This window comes from Strigops habroptila, chromosome 8, assembly GCF_004027225.2.
Source record: "Strigops habroptila isolate Jane chromosome 8, bStrHab1.2.pri, whole genome shotgun sequence".
NCBI classification, from domain to species: Eukaryota; Metazoa; Chordata; class Aves; order Psittaciformes; family Psittacidae; genus Strigops; species Strigops habroptila.
This window is the reverse complement of record NC_044284.2, coordinates 20,917,883-20,945,098: the sequence shown is the minus strand read 5'-3', so window position 1 is coordinate 20,945,098 and position 27,216 is coordinate 20,917,883. Positions and strand designations below refer to the sequence as shown.

The window sequence follows — 27,216 nt, the reverse complement described above, 5'->3', positions numbered from 1 at the left end:
ATGCCGCCCGCCGCCCCGCGGCCGCTGCTGCTGCTGCCGCTACTGTTGGTGGTGGCGGCGGCGGCGCGCCCCGCGGCCGCGCCGCACAGGTACCGCGCGTCCCTCCGCGCCCGCGCAGCGCTGCGCGCCCTCCCCTCGCCTCCCTCTCTCCGCAGCGGCGGTGGCCGCCGCGCGTCCGCGCCTCCGCTGCCCCCAGGCAGCACCCGCGGGTGTTTCATTGCCCGTTTCCGCATCAGGGGAGGGCACGGAGAGGGGCTTTTCCCACGGGAACAGGCCACTGCCAGAGCAGCCCCTGTAACACATCACGTAACGTAACATAACGGTATGACATAACGTTCCAGTACCTGAAGCTCAGCGGGGCACTCACTCACCCTCGTGTCCTCAGCAGTAAGACTGTGGTTCTGCGCAGAGGTTTTGGGGGGGCTCCTGTCTATCCCCGGAGCAGGGAGCTGACACCGGACCCCTGAACGCCCTCACCCCAGCAAAATCAGGGCGCAGGATTCATTGCCAGGTTGGAGCAGCAGGACTGGTGCACGTGGTGGGTTGTGTTCCTGTGGTGGAGAAAACTTCCAAAGTGACTTACGTGATGAAAATATCCAAGTTCGAAGCATTTCAGGGTGGAATAGAAAGGAATCAAAGTTTATTTTTATTATTGTGCTATTTTAATTACTACTATATATCATAAAAAAGTCATTAACAATCACTTTTAGTAATTATTTTTTCATTTTGATAGCAATTTGCAGTGATGTATCACACCACCACAACTTCCATCTTATGAACTAAAAAAGGAAGGATAACAGTCTGTGTAAACCCAGAATTACGGTCCAAGTAGTTAATTTCCTCTACACCTCAGTTTGTGTGTTAAATTGCACATTCTATGTCAGCAGTGAAATTATGTTAGTAATGAAGCATATGTTTAAAGTTAGCAATGTTTCTAAGTATTTAAGCTGTGTTTTTAAGACAGTCCATGCCTTTTTACTACTATTCACAGAAGAAATGAAATATATTTAAAAATTAAGCACTACTTTCTCCTATTATTCTCAGGCCTACATTTACATGTGGAGGAGTTGTATCTGGAGAGTCAGGGTTTATTGGGAGTGAAGGATTTCCTGGAGTCTACCCTCCAAACAGCAAATGTACTTGGAAAATCACAGTAAGAATTTTTAATATCACGAAATCAGTGCTGAAGATAATGAAGAGCTATTTGTTGTTAATGCCAGTGTTTTACATGGGATAACATATGCTCAATAATGAACTCAGTAATTCAGAGCAGCTCAACTATCGGGAGCTTTTTAGGGTTGCTGCAATATGATAATAGTGGCTGAAATAGAACTGACCTTGTTTAATGTCAGAGGCAAATTTTCATTGACTTCCAGAGATACACCTCTACTTGTCTTAAATTAAACCATTGGAAAGTAAACATCTACATTTCCAGTCACAGCAGAAAGCAATAGCTGGATCAAATGGATTAAAGTAAAGCAGTGAGGTGTAGATAATGAAAAGAAAAATTTGTTGGCAGGAAGACCTAGAAAAATTTTCAAGCAAAACCAAACAAATTCAGGATTCAGACAGGTTTGCTTGTCCTGTGCTAATAACTGTGTTCTGCCAGGCAGGACGTCTGGAGTATGTCATACAGCAAGCTGCCAAAGCAATAGGGAAGTGTTGTTACATTTATAAATGACCATGCAAAACCATGTGGAACGATTGATATTTTGATGCTTAAATGAGGCTGTAGGGTAGAGACATCGTATTCGTGGACAGCAAATGCCATTAAACAATGAGGCTAAACACTCCAGTCTTGGATATGTCTTGATTCACAGACTCTGAGAAAGGGATTGAATGAATGATTTCTTCTCCTCACATCTGCACAAATTAAGCCCTCCAAAATTGTCCACCAAATTTCCTTTCCATTCTTTAGGCACAGTTCACTAATAACTTCATAACATTCAGGCGTAGAGTATGAGCTTTAGAGAAAAGAAGCATAAGAAAGCATAAACCCCCCCAAATTAGTCTGTGTGTTGACAGGATCACTAAACTTCAGTTCAAAAGACTGCATTACAGGCTAGGTGTTGGCCGTAGAATAGGATGTCACAGCGTAATTGTCTCCTGCTACTATAGAGATGCTGACGCAAAGCGGGAGACATTGATCTGTTTACAGTGTTCAGTTAAAATGAATCTCGTACCAAATGAGTGATGTCATTTTAATCATTTTATCTGAAGGATACCAGTGAGGCTGCAACAGCTGCTTTCTGTACCTTTATGTTACATTACTATTAGGGCCAAGCTGGAGGTTATCTTTCATCTGTGACTGACTTTATCCAGAAGAGAATGATGTGAAATACAGTGTATGTCCATAAACAAACTTGCTTCCTGCTATTGAGAGGCTGAGATTACAGCAATTAGCATAGCCTACCTTACAGTCTGAAGAGCAGACGCAAATTGCATTTGGATTCATGCACACATGCCTTAAATAAAAGGGGAAAAACCTCCCAACTTAGTTTACCAATGTAACCCAGTATTAGCTCTTCAAAAGTTCAAAATTTAACCTGGAGGAAATCAATAATTTTGATTGTAACCGCATAAATTTTTTACCATTAAAATATTCAGATTACAAATGGAGGCAGCAGTGAGGAAGCATTTACTGAAGCATCCCATGGATCTGCCCTTCATCATATGTTGGGGATAGAGGGAGAAAAGAACAATTGATTTTAAAAGTCCATACAGAGTGGTTTTCTTGCAGACTTCATGTGGCTGTTGCCATCAAGATTTGAGCATCCAGGTTAGCCTGGACATTGTGAGAAGAGTTACCACAAAGCTGTGTGTCTGCACTTGGGCTTTACTGACAATGGGAGGAACTCGATGGCTTCTGGCATATCATGATCATCCTGACTCCCACTTTTATGCTGTGCTGCCATTTCTTCCTGCTCTTTGACTGCTGCATACCTATTCTCTGTAGCTCACCCAAAGCCAGCAAAGGGCTGCACAACTCCAATAGTCCAGGCCTTCTTTTGTTCCCATCTCATTTAACCCCTATTAGGCAATATTGCTCACTAAGCCAAGCTGATTTTTTTCCCCCATCAACCGTGTAGAACGCCCTGTCCTTTGGATGCACAGGAGGGAGGTAGGGAAAGCAAGAAGTACAAAACTTTCAAAACTAAGCCTGCATCCTCTCTAAAAACAGGGTGATTAACTAAACTGAGGGAAAGTGGTACACTCAAGGGTCTGGTTAACCTGAATCTAAGCAACAAAATTCTTTCACTGATACTGGTGAGGCTCAGAATAGCTTGCAATAGCACCCAACTAAGAAATCCAGTTATACGACCATGAAGAAATATACTGTAGTTACTGTTAGGCTTCCTCATTTAGCATCTGATCTTAGAAGGTGACTAAGGCTTTTTGCCTGTCCGTTTTAGCCAAGGGCTGTGAACACCTTCCTGAAAACACTCTGCTTAATGCAGGATCTGACAAGTCTGCAAGACTGGAAGAGACACTGACTCACTTTGGGTCTGGGTCGCAAGAAGCATGAAGCTGTTGTTTTCTCAACTACAGGATCTCACCCGTCTATGGATGAAATCCACAAAGGCAGAGTGGCAGCTATTTCATTCTTTAGAAGAAAATACGCTTAGAAAATGTTATGGGTAATACAGATAAAGCAATTCAGGTATCAGCTGAAATCTTTCCAACTGGTTTGCTAAACCTTAAAGAGTCTCTCTAACTCAATTATGGTTCTGTTATTTCAAGAGACTGGGACTTTTTCAGCTGGCTAAAGAAAACAGCTTCTCTATTCTAGAGAGCTCTAAGAAGTGTTCAGCACATGCTTGTGGTTATATTACAACCTTGGCAGACTACCCAGCAGCTTTTAGCTGGCTTTGCTAAGAAGTCATCTGTACAGCTATTTCCTTTCCTATAATAATGTATGTAGCTTTATCTAAAATATGTCATATACATTTCATTTTAATACTCTGTAATCCTTCTTGGCCATCACCTCATATAAATGTGTCACATAATCCAAGAATCTGGACTGCTGTCCTGTGTTTTTCTGGCAGACTGTGTAGTTCCCATAAAATTCTAACAACTTTATGTGCAACAATAATACTGAAGACTGTCAGAGTTATGTAAGGTTATATTTTTATAGGTTCAGAAGCTGTGTTCCAGCAGGTTTGCTGACAATAAGCAAGGTTCGAAAAAGCTACTTATTACAGGAGCTGGGAATCTACCCTGGGAGAGTGAAATATTTTAGTTTTCTCTATGTTTTAAGCATTTGTTTTCCCTTATCAGTGTGAAACTGCCCCTTCCAACAGAGAACAGATCTTTATGCATGGTTGTATTGCCAGAAAAGGAAGAGCTGAACAGAATCTAGCGCCTTTTTGTCAGGAAGAGCAGCTAATAGGATTTTTTTACAGAGCTGTTCCTCTGTGGCTGGTGAGCTGGGCAACAAGCAACTAGGCAGGAACCGCGGTTCTTCCACATGTAACTCCAAATAACTTTCACATTCATTCTCAGTAGAGAGAAATAATATGTTCGGCTTGCAGGTAGCTGATGTGTTTTTCAAGTCTACCTAGGACTGCTAAGGCAAAACATACAATCAGCATTTTGGTATTAAATTTTGGTATTAAACATACACCAAAATATATTAAACCCATCAACAATATAGGTTCAAAAAAATAGGCAAAATATTTTCCCAGAAAGTTGGCATTTAAGGGTTTTTTCCTATCAAAAGATTATTTTGGAAGCAAATAATCTAAACCAAGTGATTTTGGAAAATATGACAGTCTGGGAATTCTCCCCAGAAACAGAGAGGCACAATGATGAAGAGGGCTTTGCGTTCAGTCAGAACAACAGAAAACCAGCATAACAATTTTAAATGTAAGTGAACTTTGATTAATATTATATGAAATACCTGCAATGAATTATTAAAAAAAAAAAAGAACCTTGTTTTGTGGTGGTTTGTATATATGAAATATTCATGCCCTTTTCAAGAGGTTAATAGTCTACACACATGACTTTAGGGAATTAAGCTACAGAAAAACTCCCTAAAAATTCAGGGAGTGCTGTTTTCCTTTAGCCTTCAATAGAAGTAATGCATCCTTCACATGAGTTTAGCGTCATAATTTCTGATCCTAAAGAAGTCCATAGAGTTAAAATATGAAGGGAAACAGAGGGAAAAAAAGTATGGGTCAGTCACCCTCAGTGTGACAAGGAGATGCAGAAGCTAAAGTGCCTCTGTCGTTCAAAGATATCAGCTGGATGGATAAATCAGAAAATGAGGCACACCCTGCAGGGGGAAGCATCACACATTCTTCCTTTGACTCCTCCTCCTCATTATTTTTTTTTCTTTTTCTTTTTCTTTGTTAAGAGCTGCAATTCTTTCCAATTCTTCCTCTGAAGTATCCCATTATCTTACTGCATCAGTCTCAGACATGGCTCAAAGTAAATAGCACTGAGTCATGCTGGCCTTTGCATTCTCCCCTGTGTTTCTCATGGAACAGTATTTTAAATGTACTAAGATAAACATTGGCAGATTTTAGCACATTCGTTTTCAACATTTAAAAAAGGGAAAGGTAGAAATGAAAGAAAAGCATTGTTTTGCAAGGACGACTGTGTTTAGGGTGGGATTCCTTGGGAGTAGCTGCAAACGAGAGCGGCTGCTGTCAGAATGTGGAATCACCATCCTCTGCACTCTTGAAAGTCAGCTGGTCAGACTACAAACTTTTAATTGATTTAACACGCTGGAACAAATTTGATATTTTTATGAATAATGAAAAATATTATTTTAATAAGCAGTGACATTATTTTATAAAGTAGTGGCACTAAGTAGCGTCCAGGATTAAGGTCCTCAGTTCACACATTTTTGTAAATGACTTATCTCCCCACATTCAGCTAAATGTGAGCAAGGATTATTCTGATGACTAAAATCTGGAGTAGGCTCCTTGTTAAACATTCATGACCAAGTGGCTGAGTTTTTCCTCCACATTTTTTACAAACAGTTGCAAAACAAAACTTAGAAACTCAGTACATGATAGGGAACATTCTTGACCAAGATTAAGTAGATTGAACTAATAGAAGTGCTGGTTCAATGTGCACAAAGCTGCCACTGAGCACCCACCAGCATCACTGAGGGATAACCACTTGGCTGAATCTGAATGCGTTTTTACAAGGACAGCAAAAAGACTTTTTCTTACCCCAGAACCAGCCACCTCTCACATTTCCACTTCCTTCTTCAAACTCTGGGAGGGAGTAGGTGTCTTCAAAGACACAATTCAAGCTGAGAAAGTAGGGAAAAAATACCAGAGGTATTGACAAAACTATTTAATACGATAGAGCAACTTCTGCTCAACTTTCAGAAGCAGTGGAAGGAAAAGGGGAAACTTCTTAAAGATGGGCAAGTTGTAGCAAAACCACAAGACAGTGGAAAATGATGGACAATCTTAACTGTAGGTATAACAGCTCAGTCTGTTTTAAAACATGATGACCTTTAAAGGTCACCTCATTTGGATCCTGTTTTACCAGTTGTACAAACTTATGAATAACCAGTGTTCCAACCCAAATGACTGTATGTTATTTTACATACATACTTCTGGAAAAAAAGGCTGCTTTAATTTAACTGCCTAAATCTGACCTTATCTGACTAACTTTCCAGCCAGCATTTTTTAACTGATTTGTCCGGTCACACAGAGTTTGTAGTATAACCATAAATAACATTCAGGTCTTCTGACAGGAATACCAAATTCCTTTTAGCTCTTTTTCCATTAAAATGGCTCTGTCTTAATGCTTCTTAGTGATTCAGACCAGCAGACAAGTGAATGCAATAGTAAAGAGAATTAGTTATGAGAGCAGTGATTCAAGGAGTCATATTGCTTTCACAGAATAAATATACATGTAGAATATTTTCTGTTACCAGCTATAGGGCTTGCTCACTTCAGTAGCCTGAGTTTTAAACCTAATATCTGGCTTTACAGTTTTCTAAAGCATAGTCATTGTGGTTTGGAATTTCAGAGTAAGATCAGATGAGTTTTGTGGTTTTGATGTAGTAGTAGTAGTAGTAGTGATGTACGTCAGCACAGGGGAACTGAATGCATTTTTGAGAGAACTTTGAACTTAAAGGAATATACTCTGAAGCCAGCAACGGGAACTGCAGTGGGGCTTGTCAGCCAGCGTGTACATGGGGTCCAGGCAGTTGAAAACAGCTCATGCATAAGTCTGTCCTGCTGCAGGATCACTATCAGCATCGGACGTAAAAGCAGCTGCACGAATGAGTAATCTTACCATATCTACAGCACACTTACCACATCTAGAGCTGCTGCCTGTATGAGTATCTTCTGTGGGTTAAGTGGTCACTTCCATCTATAGCACCTCCATCTATACCTGACAAGGTATTTTAATGCTGCGAGTTTCAATAGCTAAAACCACTGTTTGACAGTTTCATATAGGAACAGTTTATCTCAAACTGGTGTTTTAAAATGAGTCACTCTTAAGGAAGGAAAGAATTCATGAACTCTTACATTAAGTGGCTGAAACATGGACTTACTGCAGATATAGTGTGTTATATATTTAAAAGTAGAAAATAGCAGTGTCTCAGTAAAATAGAACAGATGCAATTATTTTAATAGGTAACCACTCTTCTAGGCTATGAATTGAATGCAGATAATTACACTCTGCCTGTCTAGCATCCCTCTATATTGCAAAATACTGTTTCCCTTCTTTCTGTCCTGTTGCATAGCATTGAGTGCTTTGTTAGAATAGTTTTCACTTCTCAGTATGCTGCTTATTCTCTTAAAAGCTTGCAACTCTATCCCAGGAAATGTTCTCCTCCTTGTAAACTATTATGTTTTCTCAATTTACATCCTTCTCAGTACTCTTGCCTCTTTTGCAATGTCCACAGATGCAGACATGTAAGAAGATTTGCTTTCTTATATTTCCTCAGGTGTTTCAGAAAACAAAACTCTTCTGTATTGAGGACACCCACCAATGGTTCTTTTGAATTCTCTGTTCATAGTTTTACATATTCTTTCCAAATACATTTCTTTCACTGCAGCCTTCAAGCTAAATGTCCTCACTTCAATAACTAATTATTAGGGTTGTACAGCATTAGCCATAAAGTTTCCAATTTTATTTATAAATGCAAGTTATGTGTCAGTAAATAAAAAAATCCTTCAAACTATGAAACTTGATGACACAAATCAGCCAAATAAGAGAGGCCATTTCATTTGTTCAAAATTGTTAATTGCTGCTTTTTTTTTTTTTTTTTTTTTTTTTAACATATTGCTCTCATCCTCCTCATTTCACTTGGTGACAGGGAGCTGCATGGCTGATTGCATACTTTCAGCAGAAAAATAAGAGAAACATGCCAAGCCGAACTGGGTGGTGATGCTATATAATCGACTATATGAGCCTGGCAAGACAATACTGTGGATCAGGAAGAAAGTAATGGCAACAGAGATGGCCAGAGCTTTGTTCTTATGATTGGTACAATGTGATTTTAAAAACCTTTCTGCTTGAAGTATACTTGACAAAAAGCCTACCTGGCAAGAAGCGAAGGATATGAAAAATACTCATGCAAATAGTGAGGTCAGATAGATACGTGGTATCAGTCACGCTTCAAGATATATCTCTCCCTCCCTCCCTCTCTCGGCAGGTCCCAGAAGGAAAAGTGGTGGTTCTTTCTTTTAGATATTTAGACCTGGAAAGTGACAACTTGTGCCGATATGATTTTGTGGACATATACAATGGCCATGCCAATGGACAACGCATAGGCAGATTCTGTGGTACTGTGAAACCAGGTGCTCTTGTATCCAGCAGCAATAAAATGTTGGTGCAGATGACTTCAGATGCTAATACTGCTGGAAGTGGATTCATTGCAAAGTTTTCTGCAGCAGAACCGCATGAAAGAGGTAATTAACAATTACATATGTGCCAAAGAGAAATATAACTGTACAACCCTATGGAGAGCCACATTAATGCTTGAAAAGACGTGATGCCAGAGATGTTAGGTATTGTGCTGTTCAACATATTCATTAATTATCTTGCAGAGAAAATCGCAAAGTATAACTGTTTAATCACAGTCAATCAAAGTAGTAAAGAGGGCGGCTAACTATTGTAAGACTTGCGGAAAAACTGCACCTAGTAGTAATATGGTAATGGCTAGTCAATAAAATGGCAGATGAAATTCAATACAGATAAAAGTTGCAAATACGGGGGAATCACCTTAACTTCATGTACACTACAATGGGCTCTGAATTTACTATTACCACTTAGGAATGAGATCTCAGGTTTAAAATAGATAACTTATGAAAATAGTTGAGCATCAATCCAGTGCTCAATATGTATCAAAAAAGAAACAGAAACTTAACAATTTTTTGAAAAGGGAATAAAGACCAAATAAAACAACAAATTATGCCCCTATAAATCCATAATGGATTTACATCTTTAATACTGTGTGCCATTTGGATGTTCCCATCTCAGAACAGGATATAATAAAACTATCAGAAGCAATCAGAGTCAACAAGTATGAAAGAGTTATGGAACATCTTCTACACAAAGACCAGCTGCAAAGCATGGAACTCCTTCATGCTGCAAAAGTGAAGGTCAAGAGGAGTGTAGGAGAGGGCTCTAAAGGCATGGCTGGTACAGAGAAATTGAACAGGGACCACAGTCACTATCTCTTCTTATACAAAAACCAGATGAGCAAGAGGCTGAAAAGAAGTGATTTTTCTCAGTGAGCTGTGAAGTGGTGGAGTGCTGTGACAGGGAACATTGTGGATTGTTAATTTCTACACTGGTTTAAAAACAATTATGAAAGAAAAAATTGTTAGGTATTATTAAACATAAAGGCATTGTCTTGTGCCTGGGAAGACCATGAACTGCGAGAGGCTGGAAGGTTACAGGGAGGTGGCATCGCCCTGCTGAGGGACTCTCTTTCAAGGCTTTTGCCATTAGCACGATAGCAGATTAGACAGGTTGTTAGGCAGACACAGGGCAGGCGATGAGTAATTCCCTGTATCCCTGTATTTGTAACTTCTTGAAAGATATATTAAATGACTGTGATGTGATACAGTTAATAAAGAAGGTTCATAATCATATTATAAATAAGGATTACATACATGATGTAGCTTTGTGATTTGGGACTGTGAGGAGGAGATATGGAGGAAAAAAATCCCTCTGTCACGGGCTCTGTGGGTACTGTGGTTCCTCCAGCAATACCCATCAGCCCCCTGGCACAGCTTCCCCCATGGGCTGTGGGGTAGTTCTCCAGCACCTGCAACTCCTCCTCCTCCAACCCTGGTGTGCACAGGAACATTTCTAACTCTTCTTTTTTATCCCCCTCTTCATCTACATTTGGCCTTTTCTGCCCTTAATTAAATACATTTTCTCAGAGGTGCCACCAGCTGAGGTGAAGGGCTCAGCCATGTCCAGTGGTGGGGCTGTGGCAGGACTGGCTGGGACTGGCCATGTCGCCTCACCGAGGCCCCTGCAGCAAAACAAGTACATTACTGGGGCTACCTGCATGCTGTTGCACTGGGGTCAGCGTGGTGTGCTGTGCTTGCAGGTGACCAGTACTGTGGGGGACGACTGGAGAAGCCGTCAGGGTCCTTCCAAACACCCAACTGGCCAGAGCGAGACTACCCAGCGGGAGTTACCTGCTCCTGGCACATCATCGCCCCAAAGAACCAGGTAAGGCGCTGCCATCGCCCTGCCGGGACGGCCCAGCTTCCATTGCGTACAAGGACTAACACCTCATGACAGCCTGCTTGCACAACACACTGCCTGCGTTGCACTGGAACAAAAAAAATGCTGTCTGGCTGACATGTGAGGCTGGGCTTATGCAAGGAGTACAGGCACACCTAAGCTCCAACAATACCTGCCTTCCTCTCCTGTATTGCCTGGCTCACTCCAGTAACTCCTGTGCTTTCTCAACATTGCATGTCCTCCTCTGTCACTGATATATTCATGTCTTACATAGAATGGGTTGGGTTGGAAGGAACCTTAAAGCTCATCCAGTTCCAACCCCCTTGGAACTAGGGACACCTTCCACTAGACCAGTTTGCTCAAAGCCCTGTCCAGCCTGGCCTTGAACACTGCCAGGGATGGGGCAGCCACAGCTGGCACAACCTGTGCCAGCGCCTCACCACTCTCACAGTGAAGAACTTCTTCCTAATATCCTGTCTAAACTCCTTCAGTTTAAAACCTCCTTAAATAAACTTTTTAAAGCATCTGTAACTTGTGAGGCTTTGAAAACGGGCATTTTAAAGCTTATTTTGTTAATTAACAAAACATCATGCAAATTGAGTTAGGGCAGATGATCATCACAAGACCAAACATGATCATGACCAATGCTATGTTTAAGTCTAACAACATTAGTAGCATTTATTGGTGTTGCTGCGGTTTGTTATTCAGGTACCCAGGCAGAGCTGATTGAATTTATTAAAAGCAGAAATTTTATTCTGCCTACAGTACAGGGAATATATCCAGATGTGTCCTGCACTGGAATTTTCAATGTACATTTCATAAAGTTTTATTTCATATTTTGAAGGCACCATCTCATAATATGCTTCCTTAGTTAGCCAGATAACATCAGAGCGTATGTTACAATTTCATTAAGCCCTGAAGAGATGTGACAGCAGACCAAGAGGGTTCATTTGCCACCATTTGCCACACATGGCAAACACAAGTGTGTTCCTTACACTGTAGGGCTAATCTCAATCCTAGCTTCACATTTTCTGGTTGTTGCTGAGCCATATGCTCTGTACCTTGGCAGGAAGTCTACTATGATTGAATGTTTTTGTCACCAAGCATGTTTGGTAGGTTGCTTTTCTTAACCACATATAGCTTCTTAAATTCCTCTATATGTAAAGACAACTTTCCTCTTAATCTTCTGCTCATGGCCATAATCCTCCAAATAAAAAAAAACCTGCCCCACATAAATATATTCTTCGGATCTTTCACACTTTTCCATTTACCAAGATATTTTATCCCTTGAACTGCAGCAGTGTATCAGCTTAGTCTTTCCTGTACTCTTCTTTAATCCACATTCCTTGCTTGCTAGATACAGGTCATTTAACAATCCTACAGATAGGCAGTGATTTTTAAAACCTTAACTGTAAACTGCAGATTACTTTGGTTCTTTCCAAATATCTCTAGATAAGCCTAAAAACTTTTCCTAAGCTTGTAGAAAGGCTATGTAAGCATAAAAATAAGGACATCATATTCTGTACATTTTGAGGATTCTGTTCCATAGATCTACAAGTTTCCAAATAAATATTTTTCATGTACTGCAATAGTGGTTGTTTGCATGCAAATGAGGCAGAATTTTGTCAGTGAAAAGCCGTTTTTGAGGAAAGTGAATAATCATCTTCCTTCCAAGTGCACATGAAAAGCTGTTCACTCTTCCATTTGCCAAAAGTTTAGGTGCCATTGTCTCTCCTTCCCTTTCACAAGCATGTGAGCAATAAAGCAAGGCACTCTTTTGCTTCTAAGAAAAATCTATAATTACTTCTTTTATTACAGAAGATGTAAGAGCTTCTTATGATGGTTAAGAGCTTCTATTCTATCATGAAATACTTCTTTATTACTGCACCGTGCACTTAGGACCAATAGTAAGCTAGATATTATGGCTTGCTGCTTTGCGTGATATGGCAAAATTTAGCATTTCCACTCCCAGTTGCATTACTTTTTTCTATACAATCTTTTTTGATCATAAGCATGTTATTCAGATGGGTACTTCTATCTGAAGTGCATTTTTTCTTCACAACCATAAGGTTTTTGAAACAAGCCTGTTACTCATCTCTGAAAAGAAGTCCCCCTAGGTTACTCACACTTCATGAGAAACAAAATGATGCCTTACATATCTGAATAGTGCAAAAGCATATCCAGGCAAAACTAAGACATCAGGTGATAGCAGGCTATCATTACTATGAATGTAAAACAGGACCACTTTTACTTTGTCAGTAAATCAAAAAAAGTGTATGCAATGCACAAATGACTCCTTTTTCTTTGTACAGTCTTAAAAGATTTAATATCATCTTTGTTTGAGACAGAACTTTAAAGAGAAATCCTGCATATCTATGATCGGCACAATTCAGTCCTGTCATTCAAGCCTTATTTGTGCTATTTATGGGAAGGTGATTTAAAAACTGTTGTGCTTCATATAAAGAAACAACCTAAATGCATATATTACCTCTGTTTCAATTGTGCAGTTATGTTGTGCTCTCCTTCCTTGCTACACACAACTGACAGAGTCATACTGCAGAACTTCCATTTCAGAGCATTAAATTCCATATCTGTTTTCTTGTCCATTTTTTTTCTTTCTTAAGTAGAAAAGCCCATAAATACATGTCATGTTGGAGGTAATGGCATCAGTACTTGAAATATTAGAGTTATACTAGTTCTCACTTACGACTTCCAAAGCCCAATGTTTACGGAAATCATGTATGGAAACACAATACCTTTACCCAGTTACTTCCTCTTGATTTTAGTCTTACTATTTACTAATTTTCTTTCTATCAATATTTTTGTTTCTGACCTTTTTATTTCTGCATCAAGTAAACACAGCACTGGCAACCACAGTGATTCAAACCCTGTTCTTAATGAAGTCAGTGAAATGGCTATTAACCAACTTTGCCCTTGCTTTTTCTTTAGTGTATCTTGAATGATACAATGACACTAAAAGCCCCTTGTTTGTGGCTTAGATTTGTTACAGTCACTTTAAAAGCAACCTAACACCTACTATCCTGTTTTCATTCACTCATAAAAATTACTTTATCACAAGTTACTTGCATAGATTTGAGAACAAAATGTCTTATAGAATGTTAGTCATATGCTGAACTATTTGTTGGAGAGAAGCCACATGGATTAAAATACTTTGCTCCACAGTTAAGTGGACTAAGGACTTTTCCTTTATGGAAAGAAAAATCAATTAGTTGTTCATATGAAGAGGTCACTTAATATAAAAGCACTAATAAACTCTGTATATCAAAACCATAATGAGTTATTTAACTTTCTCTGCAGCTAATAGAGTTAAAGTTTGAGAAGTTTGATGTGGAGAGAGACAACTACTGCAGATATGACTATGTTGCAGTGTTTAATGGTGGGGAAATAAATGATGCTAAAAGAATCGGGAAGTACTGCGGAGACAGTCCACCAGCGTAAGTAACTTTCTCAAATTACAAACTTTACTACCACTGCGTCTCATTTTGCTAAGAGTTTTGTACTAGGCTGCTGAAATATTTTTCTTGTTTTTTTAAATTAAACATGATATTTTCTACCCCAAACTGAACTTCTAGGAGTTGCTTCATATCTTCTCTCCCACTAGGATTTTCTCTTTTCTCTCTCCTTCCACTACTAGCGCTGACTCCAACCTGTGTTCTGTCCTGTCCATCATTAGGGCACTATCTAAAAACATCAGTACTAATGCCAATGCCATTGGTACTGGAATAATACCAATATTAACCCACAAACCACAACTCAACTATCCCCCGCCCCAAACCAACCCATCCCTCCAAGCCTTCCATCCCCAAAAACTATCCCCAACCCAGCCAATGGTACTGTAACTATAATCAGGTCTAGCAAGAGTAGATCATAATTATTCCCCCCAAAAGAGTAGGTTTTTTGGGTGAGGCTAGTAATTTTTAGCTCTCCTTTCCCATTGTTCCTCTTCCATCAATCTTCTTAAAGCTGAGTAACTCTAGAAGATGAAGAGGATGCATTTTGTTTCAAGAAATACAAGCTATTAAAAAAGATACATGAAGGTGTGTGACTAAACTTGTATCTCAGAAGTGGTAGATTGATTGCCAAGAGCAGTTAATTGTGGTACAGGGGGAGAGGTGTATGCCTCAGTGTTTCTAAGCATAGCTTGCTAGACTGAGATTTACTATGAGGTCTTTTGTGGTTTTTGTTTGTTTGGGCTTTTTAAGGTTATATAGTATGCCCTCAGGAGATGGGAGAGGAGGCAAACATTCTGAGGACTCTTTTTAAAGAGCCCGTTTAGAGATTTTTCTTCTCCATGCAGTAGGTATGTAATAACATGACAGTGCTAGAAACAGAGTAAGTTTAGACCTACAGAAATTTATTAGAAATTTGACAAGAATTTAATTAAGGTTAGAGCTGCACCTGAAATACAGTAACATCAGTTTCTTTCAGCCACCTTAGGCTTTTGGTCTCAAGTTGCACATTTTTCTTTCCGTTCCCCCCCCCTCCAATTTGAAACTTTCTACATAAACTTTCTACATTTTCAGGTCCCCTTCTTGTAGAAAAGTTAAAAAAAGTTGCTCTGTAAAAGGATATTAACAAAAGAGAGTCTTACAGGTAAGATTATTCTTTAAGTGCTAGGTAATTCAGGCCACTAAGATGACGCAAAAGGCTAAATTCTAGCTGTAGTTACACACATAATCACTTCTTTGTTTTCAGGAAAAACTTCACTAGCAAAAGTAAATTATCTTTCCATATTGCCTTCAACTCACAGGCTGTGAGATGGAGGGAGATTCTGTAGACAGAGTTAGTATTCAGTCCTCAAGGCAAGGAGGTGGCTTAAAAATCTTGGTCATTCACTTCCACCTCTTTGCCAAATGACATTAAGAATTTTTCCATTTTTGCCTCACGTATTTATTCATATGAAACTGACTTCATACTTTATTGCTTAGAGCTTTACCTGGAAACTAAGATGAATTATTGCCTTGCAGTGCTGTGGCACTTAGAATGACTGCAGCTGGACAGAATGGGTGTCCAAATGAGTGATGTGTTTCTTCGACCTGAATGTTGCAAGCATCTGTATGTATTAGATAACAAATCACCATCATCTGAAGTAAAAATATCCTCCCAAAAGGAATTCTATTGCAATGACTCCTCCTTCTTTAGTCAGGATTCAAAAAGCAACCAGAAGATGAGAGACATTAGTTACATTACTTAATACTTTATCACCAAGTATTCCATTGTGAGCATAGCATGAATGACTTTGCAGATCCATCCCTTACAACTCAACTGTTACTGCAGAATAGTAAGGTATTTACCTTCAAGCTACTGTAAAAAAAAAACCAAACCTAACAGAATCTCTGATTAGAAACACTTACCTAGTGATGTTCCATACACATGCCTTCAGTTCCTGCCATTGGTGTTTTGTTGTCCACAATTCAGATCCATAGCACTGGAGCAAATGGATCTGCTTCCTAGTTGAACAGAGTTAAAGCCAGAAGCATGATTAGAATCTAGTTTAACTCTATGCAAGTTGCAACATTTCAGACCTTTTCCAACTGAGCTAAGAACCAAATTCCATAAGATCTTGTCCTCCCCTTTGTTCTCAGAAGGCAGCAGTGAACATCACCCTTTGCAGATGAGGCTGGTGGCCTTCAGTCCCTGGGACTTAGCTGCCTCTTTCCAGCTAAAACCTAGTCCAGCTGGGCAAGTACATTTTTTACTATCAGGATCTGGTGTTGGCTGATAGGGCAGTGCAAAAGGAAGAAGTGCCAGTTATACCCTGAGAGGTAACAAGTCGTTTCCTAAACCACCTCTCAACTATGGCTCAGCATCTTCTCCACAGCATGTCAAAGCTGTAAATTGGTCTGCCGAACTCCAGTGGGCTTCAAAGTACAGGCATTTTAGTACGGACTTTGTGAAACAGGAAAACAAGGGCATAATACTGGGCTCAGACCCAGGCCACATAACTTAGAGATAAGATTTCCTTTACAGAATGTAAAAAGTGTCCTGAAAGTCCATTTTAGGATAGCATTGCTTCCTAACCAGAGGTCCAATATAGAGCTTGAACATAGTCACTTTCCTTTGCAGATGTGTATATAGTCAGCTTCTATATCCAGTGAAAGAGGGGAAAGTATGGCTTTTGGGGATTTTCCACTAGCTCTGAAGAATTCTCATGATAATTTATCAGCTGGGTTCAGAAAAACAGTAAGGACAAGACCAGTGTTGTAAAAGAACCAGAAATCATGGCATGTAAACTGAATTGCAAAACAAGCCTTCTATAGAGCATTAGTTGCATGTCTGACACAGTAATTATGCGAGGTGAAACTCATTAACCAGCACACAGATAATGTAACATGGCATTCTATAACAGAAACAGTATACCTCAGAAGTATGAGTGAAGTGGATACCTTGAACTCATTTGGCAGTTGCAGAGATGAATTCAGATCTAACTGCAGACAAGCAAGCATACAGTGTAACCACATACCTGATTCCTAAATACAATTACTATGCTACATAAATGACTGGCAAACATAATAATCGCAATTCACTAGTAATTATTCAAAAAACCCCTGCTTCTCAGACAAAAAGGCTTTTTAAAATAGGCAGGATACACAGGCTAGGTCAGATTTTCTGATTTGTAGTTCCCATTTGGTGTTCGGGAAGCAAAACAGAGCTCTCAGGCAGCTGATATTAGTGCCCTCCTACGTCCACAGCCTGTGTCAATACTGCTACAAGAAAAGTGTAATCTGTGCAACTATGGTGGCATCTGAAGTCTACAGAATTCCAGATAACCAAGCCCTTACTTTCGGTTATGTCAGACTCAACCATCAGAGTAAACTGATTTCTGAAACACCTGCCAAAAAACCTGGGAGATGATGACAACTTTTTATTTCAAAGGCCTGATTAAGCATTTTGAAAAAGTCTTGGTCATGAACTCTGTCGGACTTCCTGGGAACAACACAGACATTAGTTAAACTGCATCTTAAAACCACTTTCTGTTTTCCTCACCAAGATTTTTTTGCCCCTGTATTTACTTTTCTTCCCCTTTCCAAAACCTGTGGTTTTGCTTGAAAAATTTGTGTTACTAATTATGAATGAATATTGAGACAAGGTCTGTGGAAAGCTCAGAAGAATGAGAGAAGTGATGCTTTGGCTGGACTTGCATTCCACATGATTTTCTCCAACGGTAGTCTTGAATGAAGTCTCATCACACTGCATCCACATCCAGAGGCAGCTAGTGCTAGTATCACAGAAGGTACTACACAGTTTATGAACTGAAAACTAATACACTCAACAGTGCTTGTTTATGACATTTCAAATCCTAAGAAAGGAACTCCATTAGCTCTTCCAGGGCTTGGTAATGACAAAAGCTGAGCCCACAGAAATTATAACTCAAAACATTTCTTTTTAGTGCTTTTGTTGAAGAATTACAGAATCCAATGCTGAATTAATTTTCTTAAGGCCTTCCAAATATGTCATATGTTTTTCATTAAACAAATACAAATTAACCCACCCCCCCAACAACTGAACAAAAGCATTTACTTACCTCTGCTACATGCTCAGGATTTCAGTATATTTTCCCACTGCGTTAATCTAGTCCCTTCTGTTCCAAGGAAGTGAAGTCTGCAATGAAGTCACATAGAAGAAATTAAAGATACCTATATTGACATAACCTTCAGAAATCAGAGGTTTAGATGATTAATCAGAATGTGTTTCACACTCAAAATACCAGTGCCTGACTGGTGGCCAGCAAACAAACATGTATTTCAGTATTATTCTGGGGACACATATTGCATCCAGACCAATAATTAAAGTGAAGTAATCCCTCTTTTTTGTGTAAGAGGAATGCTACTTTTCGGTTTTGACATTCAGAATGATGGAAATATTCTGGTTTTCTATTTCAGGCCTATTCTGTCTGAGGGGAATGAGTTGCTCATTCAGTTTCTGTCTGATTTAAGCTTAACAGCTGATGGTTTTATTGGCCATTACAAATTTAGACCAAAAAAATTACCCACAACTACAGTTCCACCTACTACCACAACAGTCCCTGCTACCTCAAGTAAGTTTTACTGGCTTTATTTTATTTCATAAAAAATAAATTATTTTAGGACAGGGGGAGGGTTACAGAAAAATATAATAGAAAGCAAAGTATATTAAAAATTAAAATTTTATTGTATTTCAAATGTTGAGGGAATGAATTAGAATTAATATATGCAAGGGAGTATCTTAGTATACTCGAGGGACAATCTACTTAACATTGCTAAAAGAATATCTATTCAGGTGAGTGTAACAGTAACTCCAGCTGAGAGAATTTTCCTGTCTCCTCATTTTTTGACAGTTTACTAGTAAATTCCATGGAAGAACGGATGATCAAAATTCTTTTGTATAAAAGGTTCTATATATTTTCAGGACATAGCTTTTATTTAAAGGAACTCTTTCTTCTACACAAGTTAATATGTAAAGATCTGACCATATTTTTATTCATACAGTTATTGAGATCAAGCAAATTGGTATGGAAGCCACCTGAGCCCTCTTCAGGTTCAATGTGATGCTCCCCTAGATTTATTTTTATTTTAAAAACAAACAAACCACCCCCAACGACAACAAAGAAACCCAGGGATTGGAACTTATAAATAATTATGTCATGCTAAAAATAAGTATCCTTTTATATTTAAGACTAGACAGCAGGAGGATTTCTCTGAAGGTATTGCCAAAACTACCTCATTATTGAGATATTGAGGGATAAATTCTTACAATTTCTATAGCCTGAATGTCAGAGATTTAAGAAACAGGCGTAGGAGAAAACCAAATTATTTGTGATGTTTTTGCAAAGCATAACCCAATTTGTACTTAAAACGCATCAAAAGACAGGACAGCAGTGGTCTGTCAGGAGGAAACCTAGAAGCTGTGGTGCTTAAATACTGCTAATAAAGGGTTTTAAAATAGATGAAAAATAAACATTATAAAAATGAAATTATAATGACCTGTAAATCATCGTGATGTGACTGTTTCTCTAACAATAAATAATTCAGTTCTTCACTATAAAGAACTTCTTAACCAAGTTGTTAGTTCAAACACTTGGTGTCAAGTAATCCAGGCTGTCAGCTATCTCTTGCTGTCTTTGTGCTCAGGGCTTTGCCATCAAGCTTTGCTCTGTCAGCTCTTTGTGTGTGCACATGCAAAAGAGGTATACTTTACTAATTAACTCCAAGTAAGTTTTTATGACAACATCAATGTTAGAAAATAAAAACAATGCAAAGTCATCTGAGGACGACAGAGGGAAGGTGCTCAAAGAACTTGTTAGGCAGACAGAAATAAGATGCCCCTTCAATATCTGATCAGTTATGCAAGGTGTGGGCATTTCTGATCTTAGAAACAAACGAAAGCACAAGAAAACTCTGCAGTTTAATTAAATTTTGATCATTTACATTCAGAAGTGTCCAGGCTTCACTTATTGTCTTGCAAATCAGACATTTTAAAACTTGCAGAGAACTCCAAGCATTAATAAAATATTTAAATTTAGTAGGCACTTCCAAGAATTACTTCAATTTCTAACTTACATAAAAATATAACTTGAAGAAATAAATAAATGCTACACAATACATTAATACAAGTAATGAAGATTAATCCATATGTTTATGTAATGGATTTTCCTATTTCATTGGATCAAGTCATGAATTTGTGTGTCAATATGGCTACATGTAAAATGGTAGGCAACTAAACTTTTAATTTGGTCCTTCTACAAGGCATATTTTACTAAAATACCTTAATTGTCTGTACAAACAGTAGCAGACAAATCATAGCAAAGTTAGTCACCAACCAAAATTCACTAAACTCAAAAGTAAAACTTGAAGTGTTAGCACAAAAATAACCAAACCAAAACTGAGAGGACCAAACAAGATTATCTAGTAATGTATAACCCCAATTTTAAGTTTAGAAAAATCAGAGCACCCCAGTAAATATTTGGCAGCTACCACACTGGCATGCACCTGTGACTCACTACCTGCTACATTTCTTATCTTCCGGCTACAGACACCGAATTGAGAGACTCAAGGAACATTAAAATCGTAGTTTTTGTTGTGTTGCACATACCATTGAAATAGGAGGTACTTGCCTGACCTAGCACCTGACATTGTGAGACCAGAAAACTAATTAAATGGCATATCACCCTGCCAACCACTAACTGTAATTTGAAACAATAATTTGCAAAATTATCATGTTCCGTTCTAGGAGCTGAACATAGTGTATTCTATACATTGTATTCTACACAGGTTACTTCATAAAGAGAAACTCAGCATATAATTAAAAATATTTTTAGAAATACACACTGGTAGGAAAGAACTGTGCAGACACATCAAGGCAACTGAAGTGATGGTGGTGGGAGTTTCACTCCCGAGACCATGTAGATCTCTGACTGTAGGACTGAGGTTACATCATGTAGAATATCACGAGATATGCCTCGGACATAGGAGCTTGCTCTTTCAACACTTCTCCCTGTAGGAGGCATTTACCTTTCTAAACAGTTGCACTGAATACCAATTATGTGAAGACTAATTAAAAACCACCTAAGCCAAACAATGCAAAATCAATGAAAAATAAGGGGTCCTATCTTTAAACTTTGGATTTGAATGGTTAATCAATGAGCATGAGGATCTTCTAACAGTCATGGGGATAACACTAAAGACAAAGTAATTTTAATGCCATTCAGCTGAATCTCAGGAACTTGGAAAACTGTGAAAAGCATCAATTCATTCATGTAAAGAAAAAGTACAAATTACTGATTGGAAAATTAGTCAGAAGGTTTTTTTTTCAGAAAGTATAGGCTGAACAAAACTTCTGCAAAATGCTCCATTCTAAAGAAAGTAAAAACCTGCAAATATATTCTTCAAAACTAATTAAGTTTTTCTTGGAAATGAGGGGTTTGTAGGGGGTTGGGTTTTTTTTAATGTCAGTCTCAGCTCCATGTTTCCAATAATTATGATATCATCGACCAATTCCAAACAAATTTTAAAAGAACATAAAAGCCTTAAAAATGCTGCAATTGGACACAGTACATAGAAGGGGTTAGCTGAGTAAAGTGGAGACTATCAACAATAATAAAAATACAAAGTGTATTCACTAGTTTATAAACAAAACATTCAATTCCAGAAAGGAAATGTCAGTCTCCAATATTAAACAGATACTTCAAACATTATGCTTTATTTCAAAATATCATCAATAAAAACTATACAGTACTACATGTCATAGAGCTATGTGGGAAATTTAGGAAAATAGAAAAGTCAGGAATTTGAACTCTGATCTCTCCCATCACAGTACAGTAATCTCAGGCAAAAGGTCACCCCCTCCCTCTCAAGTGCTACTATAATGTAGTATTATGACACTTTCAGTGTACCACCAGAGCTGTATGGCAACAGACAACAACACTAAGTTACATATTTAAGATTGCACTGCAATCAAATGTAAATTTTCTGTTATATCCTGTTCTATAAGGTCATTAGAAGAGATACGGAGCTGGGACACACATGGAAAGACAGTGATTGGAGCTGATGGCAGAGAAAAGGAGTATCACTATTGTGGTGTTTGTCCCTTGCAATACCAGATCTAGTTAATGTATATATCAGGATTGTTAATTTATTTTTTTTTTTAACCATACTGCTTTTCATTTGCATCAAATACTTCATTTTACTTTTTGCTCTTCAAAAAGTTGTGAAACCTACAGTTGCCCTGTGCCAGCAAAAGTGTAAGAGGAGCGGGACTCTCGAAAGCAATTATTGTTCAAGCAACTTTGGTAAGGAAGCAAACTATTCCTTTTTAATTATTCACTTGGCAGTGTGTTGTTAGACTCATAGGAATTTTACCAGATGTAGTTCTGACTTATCATTAATACATAGGCTATATTTTTTATACCATCCTATGTGTATATCTGACACATATATTAGTATCTGTGTATCACTCAATACACTCTTACAGATATTCCGAAATGGGAACTGCATATGTGTGTGTTTCACACATACTTTATCAATCTGAAAAGCAAATGACAATGTAAGACAACCACCTACAGGAGAGATGTGATTCAATTACTGTATTGTCATCTCATCTGTCTGTTACCAGCCAATACACAATTTATGCTGTACCTGCTGACTATTCCACAATTCAATTCATAGACTTCCAATATATTTTAAAAAGAAATTAGAAGGCATGGAAGCTTTCAAGCACTGCTTTCTGTACACAGACATCACTTGGGAAAATGGTGCCTGCTATATGTTTAGATGGCATTTTCACTGCTGATTTATTCACTTATGTCTCAGAGTATTTTCTGACACTAATACTCAAAAGTTTTTTTAATCCTCTATAACAAGCCTAAAAGTTTGATGGGATAATTTTCACAAACACACACCAATTTTTGTTTGTTTGTTCATTTTAATCTAACTCTAACTTTACAGCTAATTCCATAAGATTTGAGGAAATCTCACAGGATTGCATAATTTTGCTAGAAAACCAGTTGAGGGCTGTGTCTGTACCCTAAAGCAGAATGGAGACGCTGCAGTGTGACCCATTACCACTTTTGAACACTGGCCTGTTTTAATTTGCAACCAGTATAGGCTGGCCCAAGGCCAAAAGCAGGTAGGGGAAAAAAACCCAAAACTTAGGTTTCCTCTTACTGACCAAACCTCAGCTCTTGTGGTCAATGGTAAATGACACTATATAAAACTTGTTCTTTTTCCTCTAGCATCAGAGTAATAAATCATATTCTCTCATGCCTTTTGTCAAATACTTTCATTTTTTTAGTCTTTTCCATGGAAGGAATAAGAGTAAAAATACTTTGTATGCTACTGTGAATGCAAATGTATCCTAAGGGAAGAACAGAAAGTGTACTGTTTGTAGAATATGATTTATTCTAAGTTTATTTGCCGACTTCATGAATTTAGAAGAGCCATTTCTCTTTCATGATACATTTCATTTTTATTGTTTCTAGAAATATAACTGCAGTACCCAGCATTTTAACATCCACAGTTCTCTTTTGACTGAACTTGAACATTCCTATTTAATTAAAAGCTCTGGATTAAAGGAAGATAACGTGCAAATTTACAAATGCCTAACCCAAAATGTGGAGTATGCAGATTTGTAAAATAAATCTGGCTGCACATACTTGATAACTGAAGATCGAATTCATCCTAGGACAGAATAGCTGACTTACAAAAGGTGATCTGAAAACCAAACCAAACTATTATTAATACCACTTATAATTCCCTTTTGCTAAATAAAGGGCCTAGAAGTTAATGTAGTCATCCCGGGAATAAAAACGGTATCTTTATTTTCATCTGAGAGGTCACTGGAAGATATGACAATCTAATCTGTAATCAAAATTTAGCTGAAATTGGCAAAGTCCTATCCATATCAGGCCTCAGACAGATCGAAATGTAGCTCCTAGGGCATTAACTATTCCCTGCTACTCATTGAGTGTCAGAGAGCTGTGAATTCAGCTTTTGGCTAGAATGTTTTCAATTCAACTTCTCTAGTGTTTCAAAATTAGTCATTTAAAGTAGTATCAAATTGTACTGTTTAATTGAAATTATCAAAACCCAGAACTGGGCTTGCAAGAAACTGATACATCCAAAATAGTTTTATATTTTGGTGCCACCAAAATTTGTCAGTAGTAAGTTATCTATTACAGGTGATTTTAGTGTGTGTTTCCAGTATTGTTTGTCTCCTTATTACGAACTAATATACTTAGTTTTTCCTATGTCTCAAAATTTTTGTTTAAATAAAAATGGATCATCAAATGTTTTTTCTTCTTCCAGTGATAACTGGAACTGTAATCACAGCAATAACACGGGCTGGTAGTCTGCATGCCACAATATCCATCATTAATGTATATAAGGAGGGCAATTTAGCAATTCAGCAAGCTGGCAAGAGTATGAGTGCCAAGATTATTGTTGTATGTAAGCAGTGTCCTCTCATCAGAAGAGGTAAGTACACAAAAATAACCTCTTTGTGTGTTTATAAAAGACAATTTTGAAAACTGCTACTTGAAATATGACCACAAAAATCAGTAAAATTACAGTAATTGTTTCTATAATCAGCAACTAATATTATAATCAATTTAGTATAAAAATAACTAGTTATCCAGCTTTATATTGCTTTCTTCAGTTTTACTTCTGAGGATTAGACTCACCTAGATCAAAGGAGTTAAAAAAAAAAGTATTTTTTTAAACCCAATGATCAAGTAAAATCTGATTTGGTTCTCTCATGAAGCCTAGTTACACAGGTTTTTTTTACATGTATGATTTTGGAGCTAGTTTTCATACACAGTTATTTAGAAGAGAAAAACACCACCATGCTAAACCTAGAACAGCAGTATGCCACAGCAAAGGACAAAAATCAACACATTTCCCTGTTGCTTTGGTCTTGTATATATTTACATCTTTACTGTAGAAATACTAGCACTATTAAGCCCACTGTGTACCCGAAAACAGCCAGTATTTCTATAGCTATCTTAAGCAATACTGTAAAGATGTCAATCAAGATTATTTCCAGTTAAATGTACCAAGAGCTACCTATATGGTGTTATAAGAAATAGACTATTTTTTATTGAAGCAAGTAAAAAAATAAACCAGTTTTTAGCTCTGCCTCCTCTCCTCTGCAGGAGATCATAAATGGAGGAAACAATCAAAATACTATAATAAGCATCAAAAAACCCTGATAACACTGAGGATACTACCGGTATTGAAGCATATTAATTCAAAGTGGGCAGTACCAAAGAGAAAAATCCTTCTTAGAAACTAGCTTTTGCTTTTACCTTTAGTTCTCTGGGAACTAGACATCTCTCTGGGAGATGTACGATCCTTGGTGGGACAAACTGTCTCCTTTTAGGCAGACTGCTGGCTCCAAACCACACACTTCTGTTTCTCCTCCTAAATCAACATGAATTATTTAATAGCCATTACTTAATATCTAAACTTTTTTGCTTATACCCCTATAATACCTACCACTCCTTCCAACCTAAGGCCTTGCAAACTCCTAGCCCTTCTAAGCCATAAAAATATGCAAATCCATCCCATTTCTCCGAAGTCAGGGCTTATCACACATTAAGTCCACCTTGCTTGCTTGACTGCCTCTTCACATATCTAGAAAATGTTTATGTCTCTGGAGGAGGAAAGCAGAATAAAAAAACTTAAGTACCTTATCCTACAAGCTGAGCAAATGAGAAAATATTCAAAATGAATGAGACACATTCCACTTGGGGTGTTAGTAGCTGAGTGATCCAGTGTTTATTCTGCATTTCTAATGTCTTTCAGACTCATTTGACAGGCTACATTTAATGAATATTTCCTATATATTTAATTATGTAGTAGATACCTAGCTATATATCTACTTTGATTTTACATAATTTTACATATGAAAAACATGGCAAAGATAGGTAAGGAAGTATATGTTTTAGGTAGGAAAGAAAAAAAAATATGAGAAGGCATTGGTCAGAGTGCAAAGGAATAGGGACCACAGATAAAGAACTATAGTTACCAAATCACATCCTGGATTTCTGTCTTGTAATCTTATCCTCTCCTTTGTAGGTTTAAACTACATCATCATGGGCCAGGTAGAAGAAGATGGTAGAGGCAAAGTCTTTCCCAACAGCTTTGTCATGAGTTTTAAGACTAAGAACTCAAAGATCCTAAATGCCTTGAAAACCAAAACATGTTAAAACTAAACTCTGCAGCTGCATTCTATCATCTCTCTTGAAAAACAATTTTCACTTAGTGTAAGTCATGAAGATAAAACCGATTGTCAATACTAAGACCACGCTTGCCCTTTCTTCCCTCCCATCCACCTGAGCACACCCTCACACAAAGTGGCAACAATACATGTGCAAGACAAGAACAGATCCTCCTGAGTCTTAAAAGCTGAAGATTTGCAGCACAGCCATCTGATCTCAAATATACCAAATTCCAGTTACTTGGAAGTTGTTAATTTATAATTGTCCAATTTTTTAAGGAGTTGTGTATGTAAAATAAGAATTCTAAGTGCAATATTTATAGTAACTCATTTTATCTTAGCTTTTTCTCTAAAGTTGTTTTATTACATGGATTTCTGCAGTATTATCTGTGCTTAATAAAATATTTTAAGATTAAATCATACACCAACTAGTTATTCATTATGTATAAAGTGGGGCAGACTAAACATAGAAACCCTTTTTGATCATTTACATGCTTTTGATGGTTTGAGTCTTGCATTGTATGACTGACACTACATTTCCTTGCTCATTAAGGGCCTGGTTTTCCTTCTATTGAAGTTAGTCGGTTTCCATCAAGTTGTTGATTTGAATAGGATTTACTCTTCAAAGAAATCAAGACAACTGTAAAACATCACCATGCTTTTCTCTTATTGACTGTTATTTAGTTAGGAAATGTCACTATTAAGTTTCACAAGGTAATTAGGTAGGAGAAAGGTAGGAATTAATCTAGTGGCAGTGAAGTACACATGCAAATAGTTTAAGCTTTTGGCTCTACTGTGAAAGAACAGAGAATACAG

At 37.9% G+C, this 27,216-nt stretch overlaps 1 protein-coding gene across 1 annotated transcript; it reads left to right on the top strand.

The window, feature by feature from the left end:
- PCOLCE2 (procollagen C-endopeptidase enhancer 2) lies at positions 1–26,823 on the top strand. The gene is made up of 9 exons (XM_030494579.1): positions 1–89; positions 1,045–1,153; positions 8,636–8,891; positions 10,547–10,671; positions 14,005–14,141; positions 18,591–18,745; positions 22,391–22,474; positions 24,489–24,656; positions 26,259–26,823. The coding sequence occupies exons 1-9, from the start codon at positions 1–3 to the stop codon at positions 26,387–26,389; spliced, it is 1,254 nt and encodes a 417-aa protein (XP_030350439.1). The 3' UTR covers positions 26,390–26,823.
- Positions 26,824–27,216: the final 393 nt, after the last annotated feature.

What these genes read in the sequence shown, in the direction of transcription:
- PCOLCE2 (XM_030494579.1), top strand. Translation starts at nt 1, where the DNA reads ATGCCGCCCGCCGCCCCGCGGCCGCTGCTGCTGCTGCCGCTACTGTTG. An exon ending in CCCGCGGCCGCGCCGCACAG is followed by an intron (nt 90 to 1,044) that starts GTACCGCGCGTC and finishes TATTATTCTCAG; the next exon opens with GCCTACATTTACATGTGGAG. An exon ending in TTATTGTTCAAGCAACTTTG is followed by an intron (nt 22,475 to 24,488) that starts GTAAGGAAGCAA and finishes TTCTTCTTCCAG; the next exon opens with TGATAACTGGAACTGTAATC.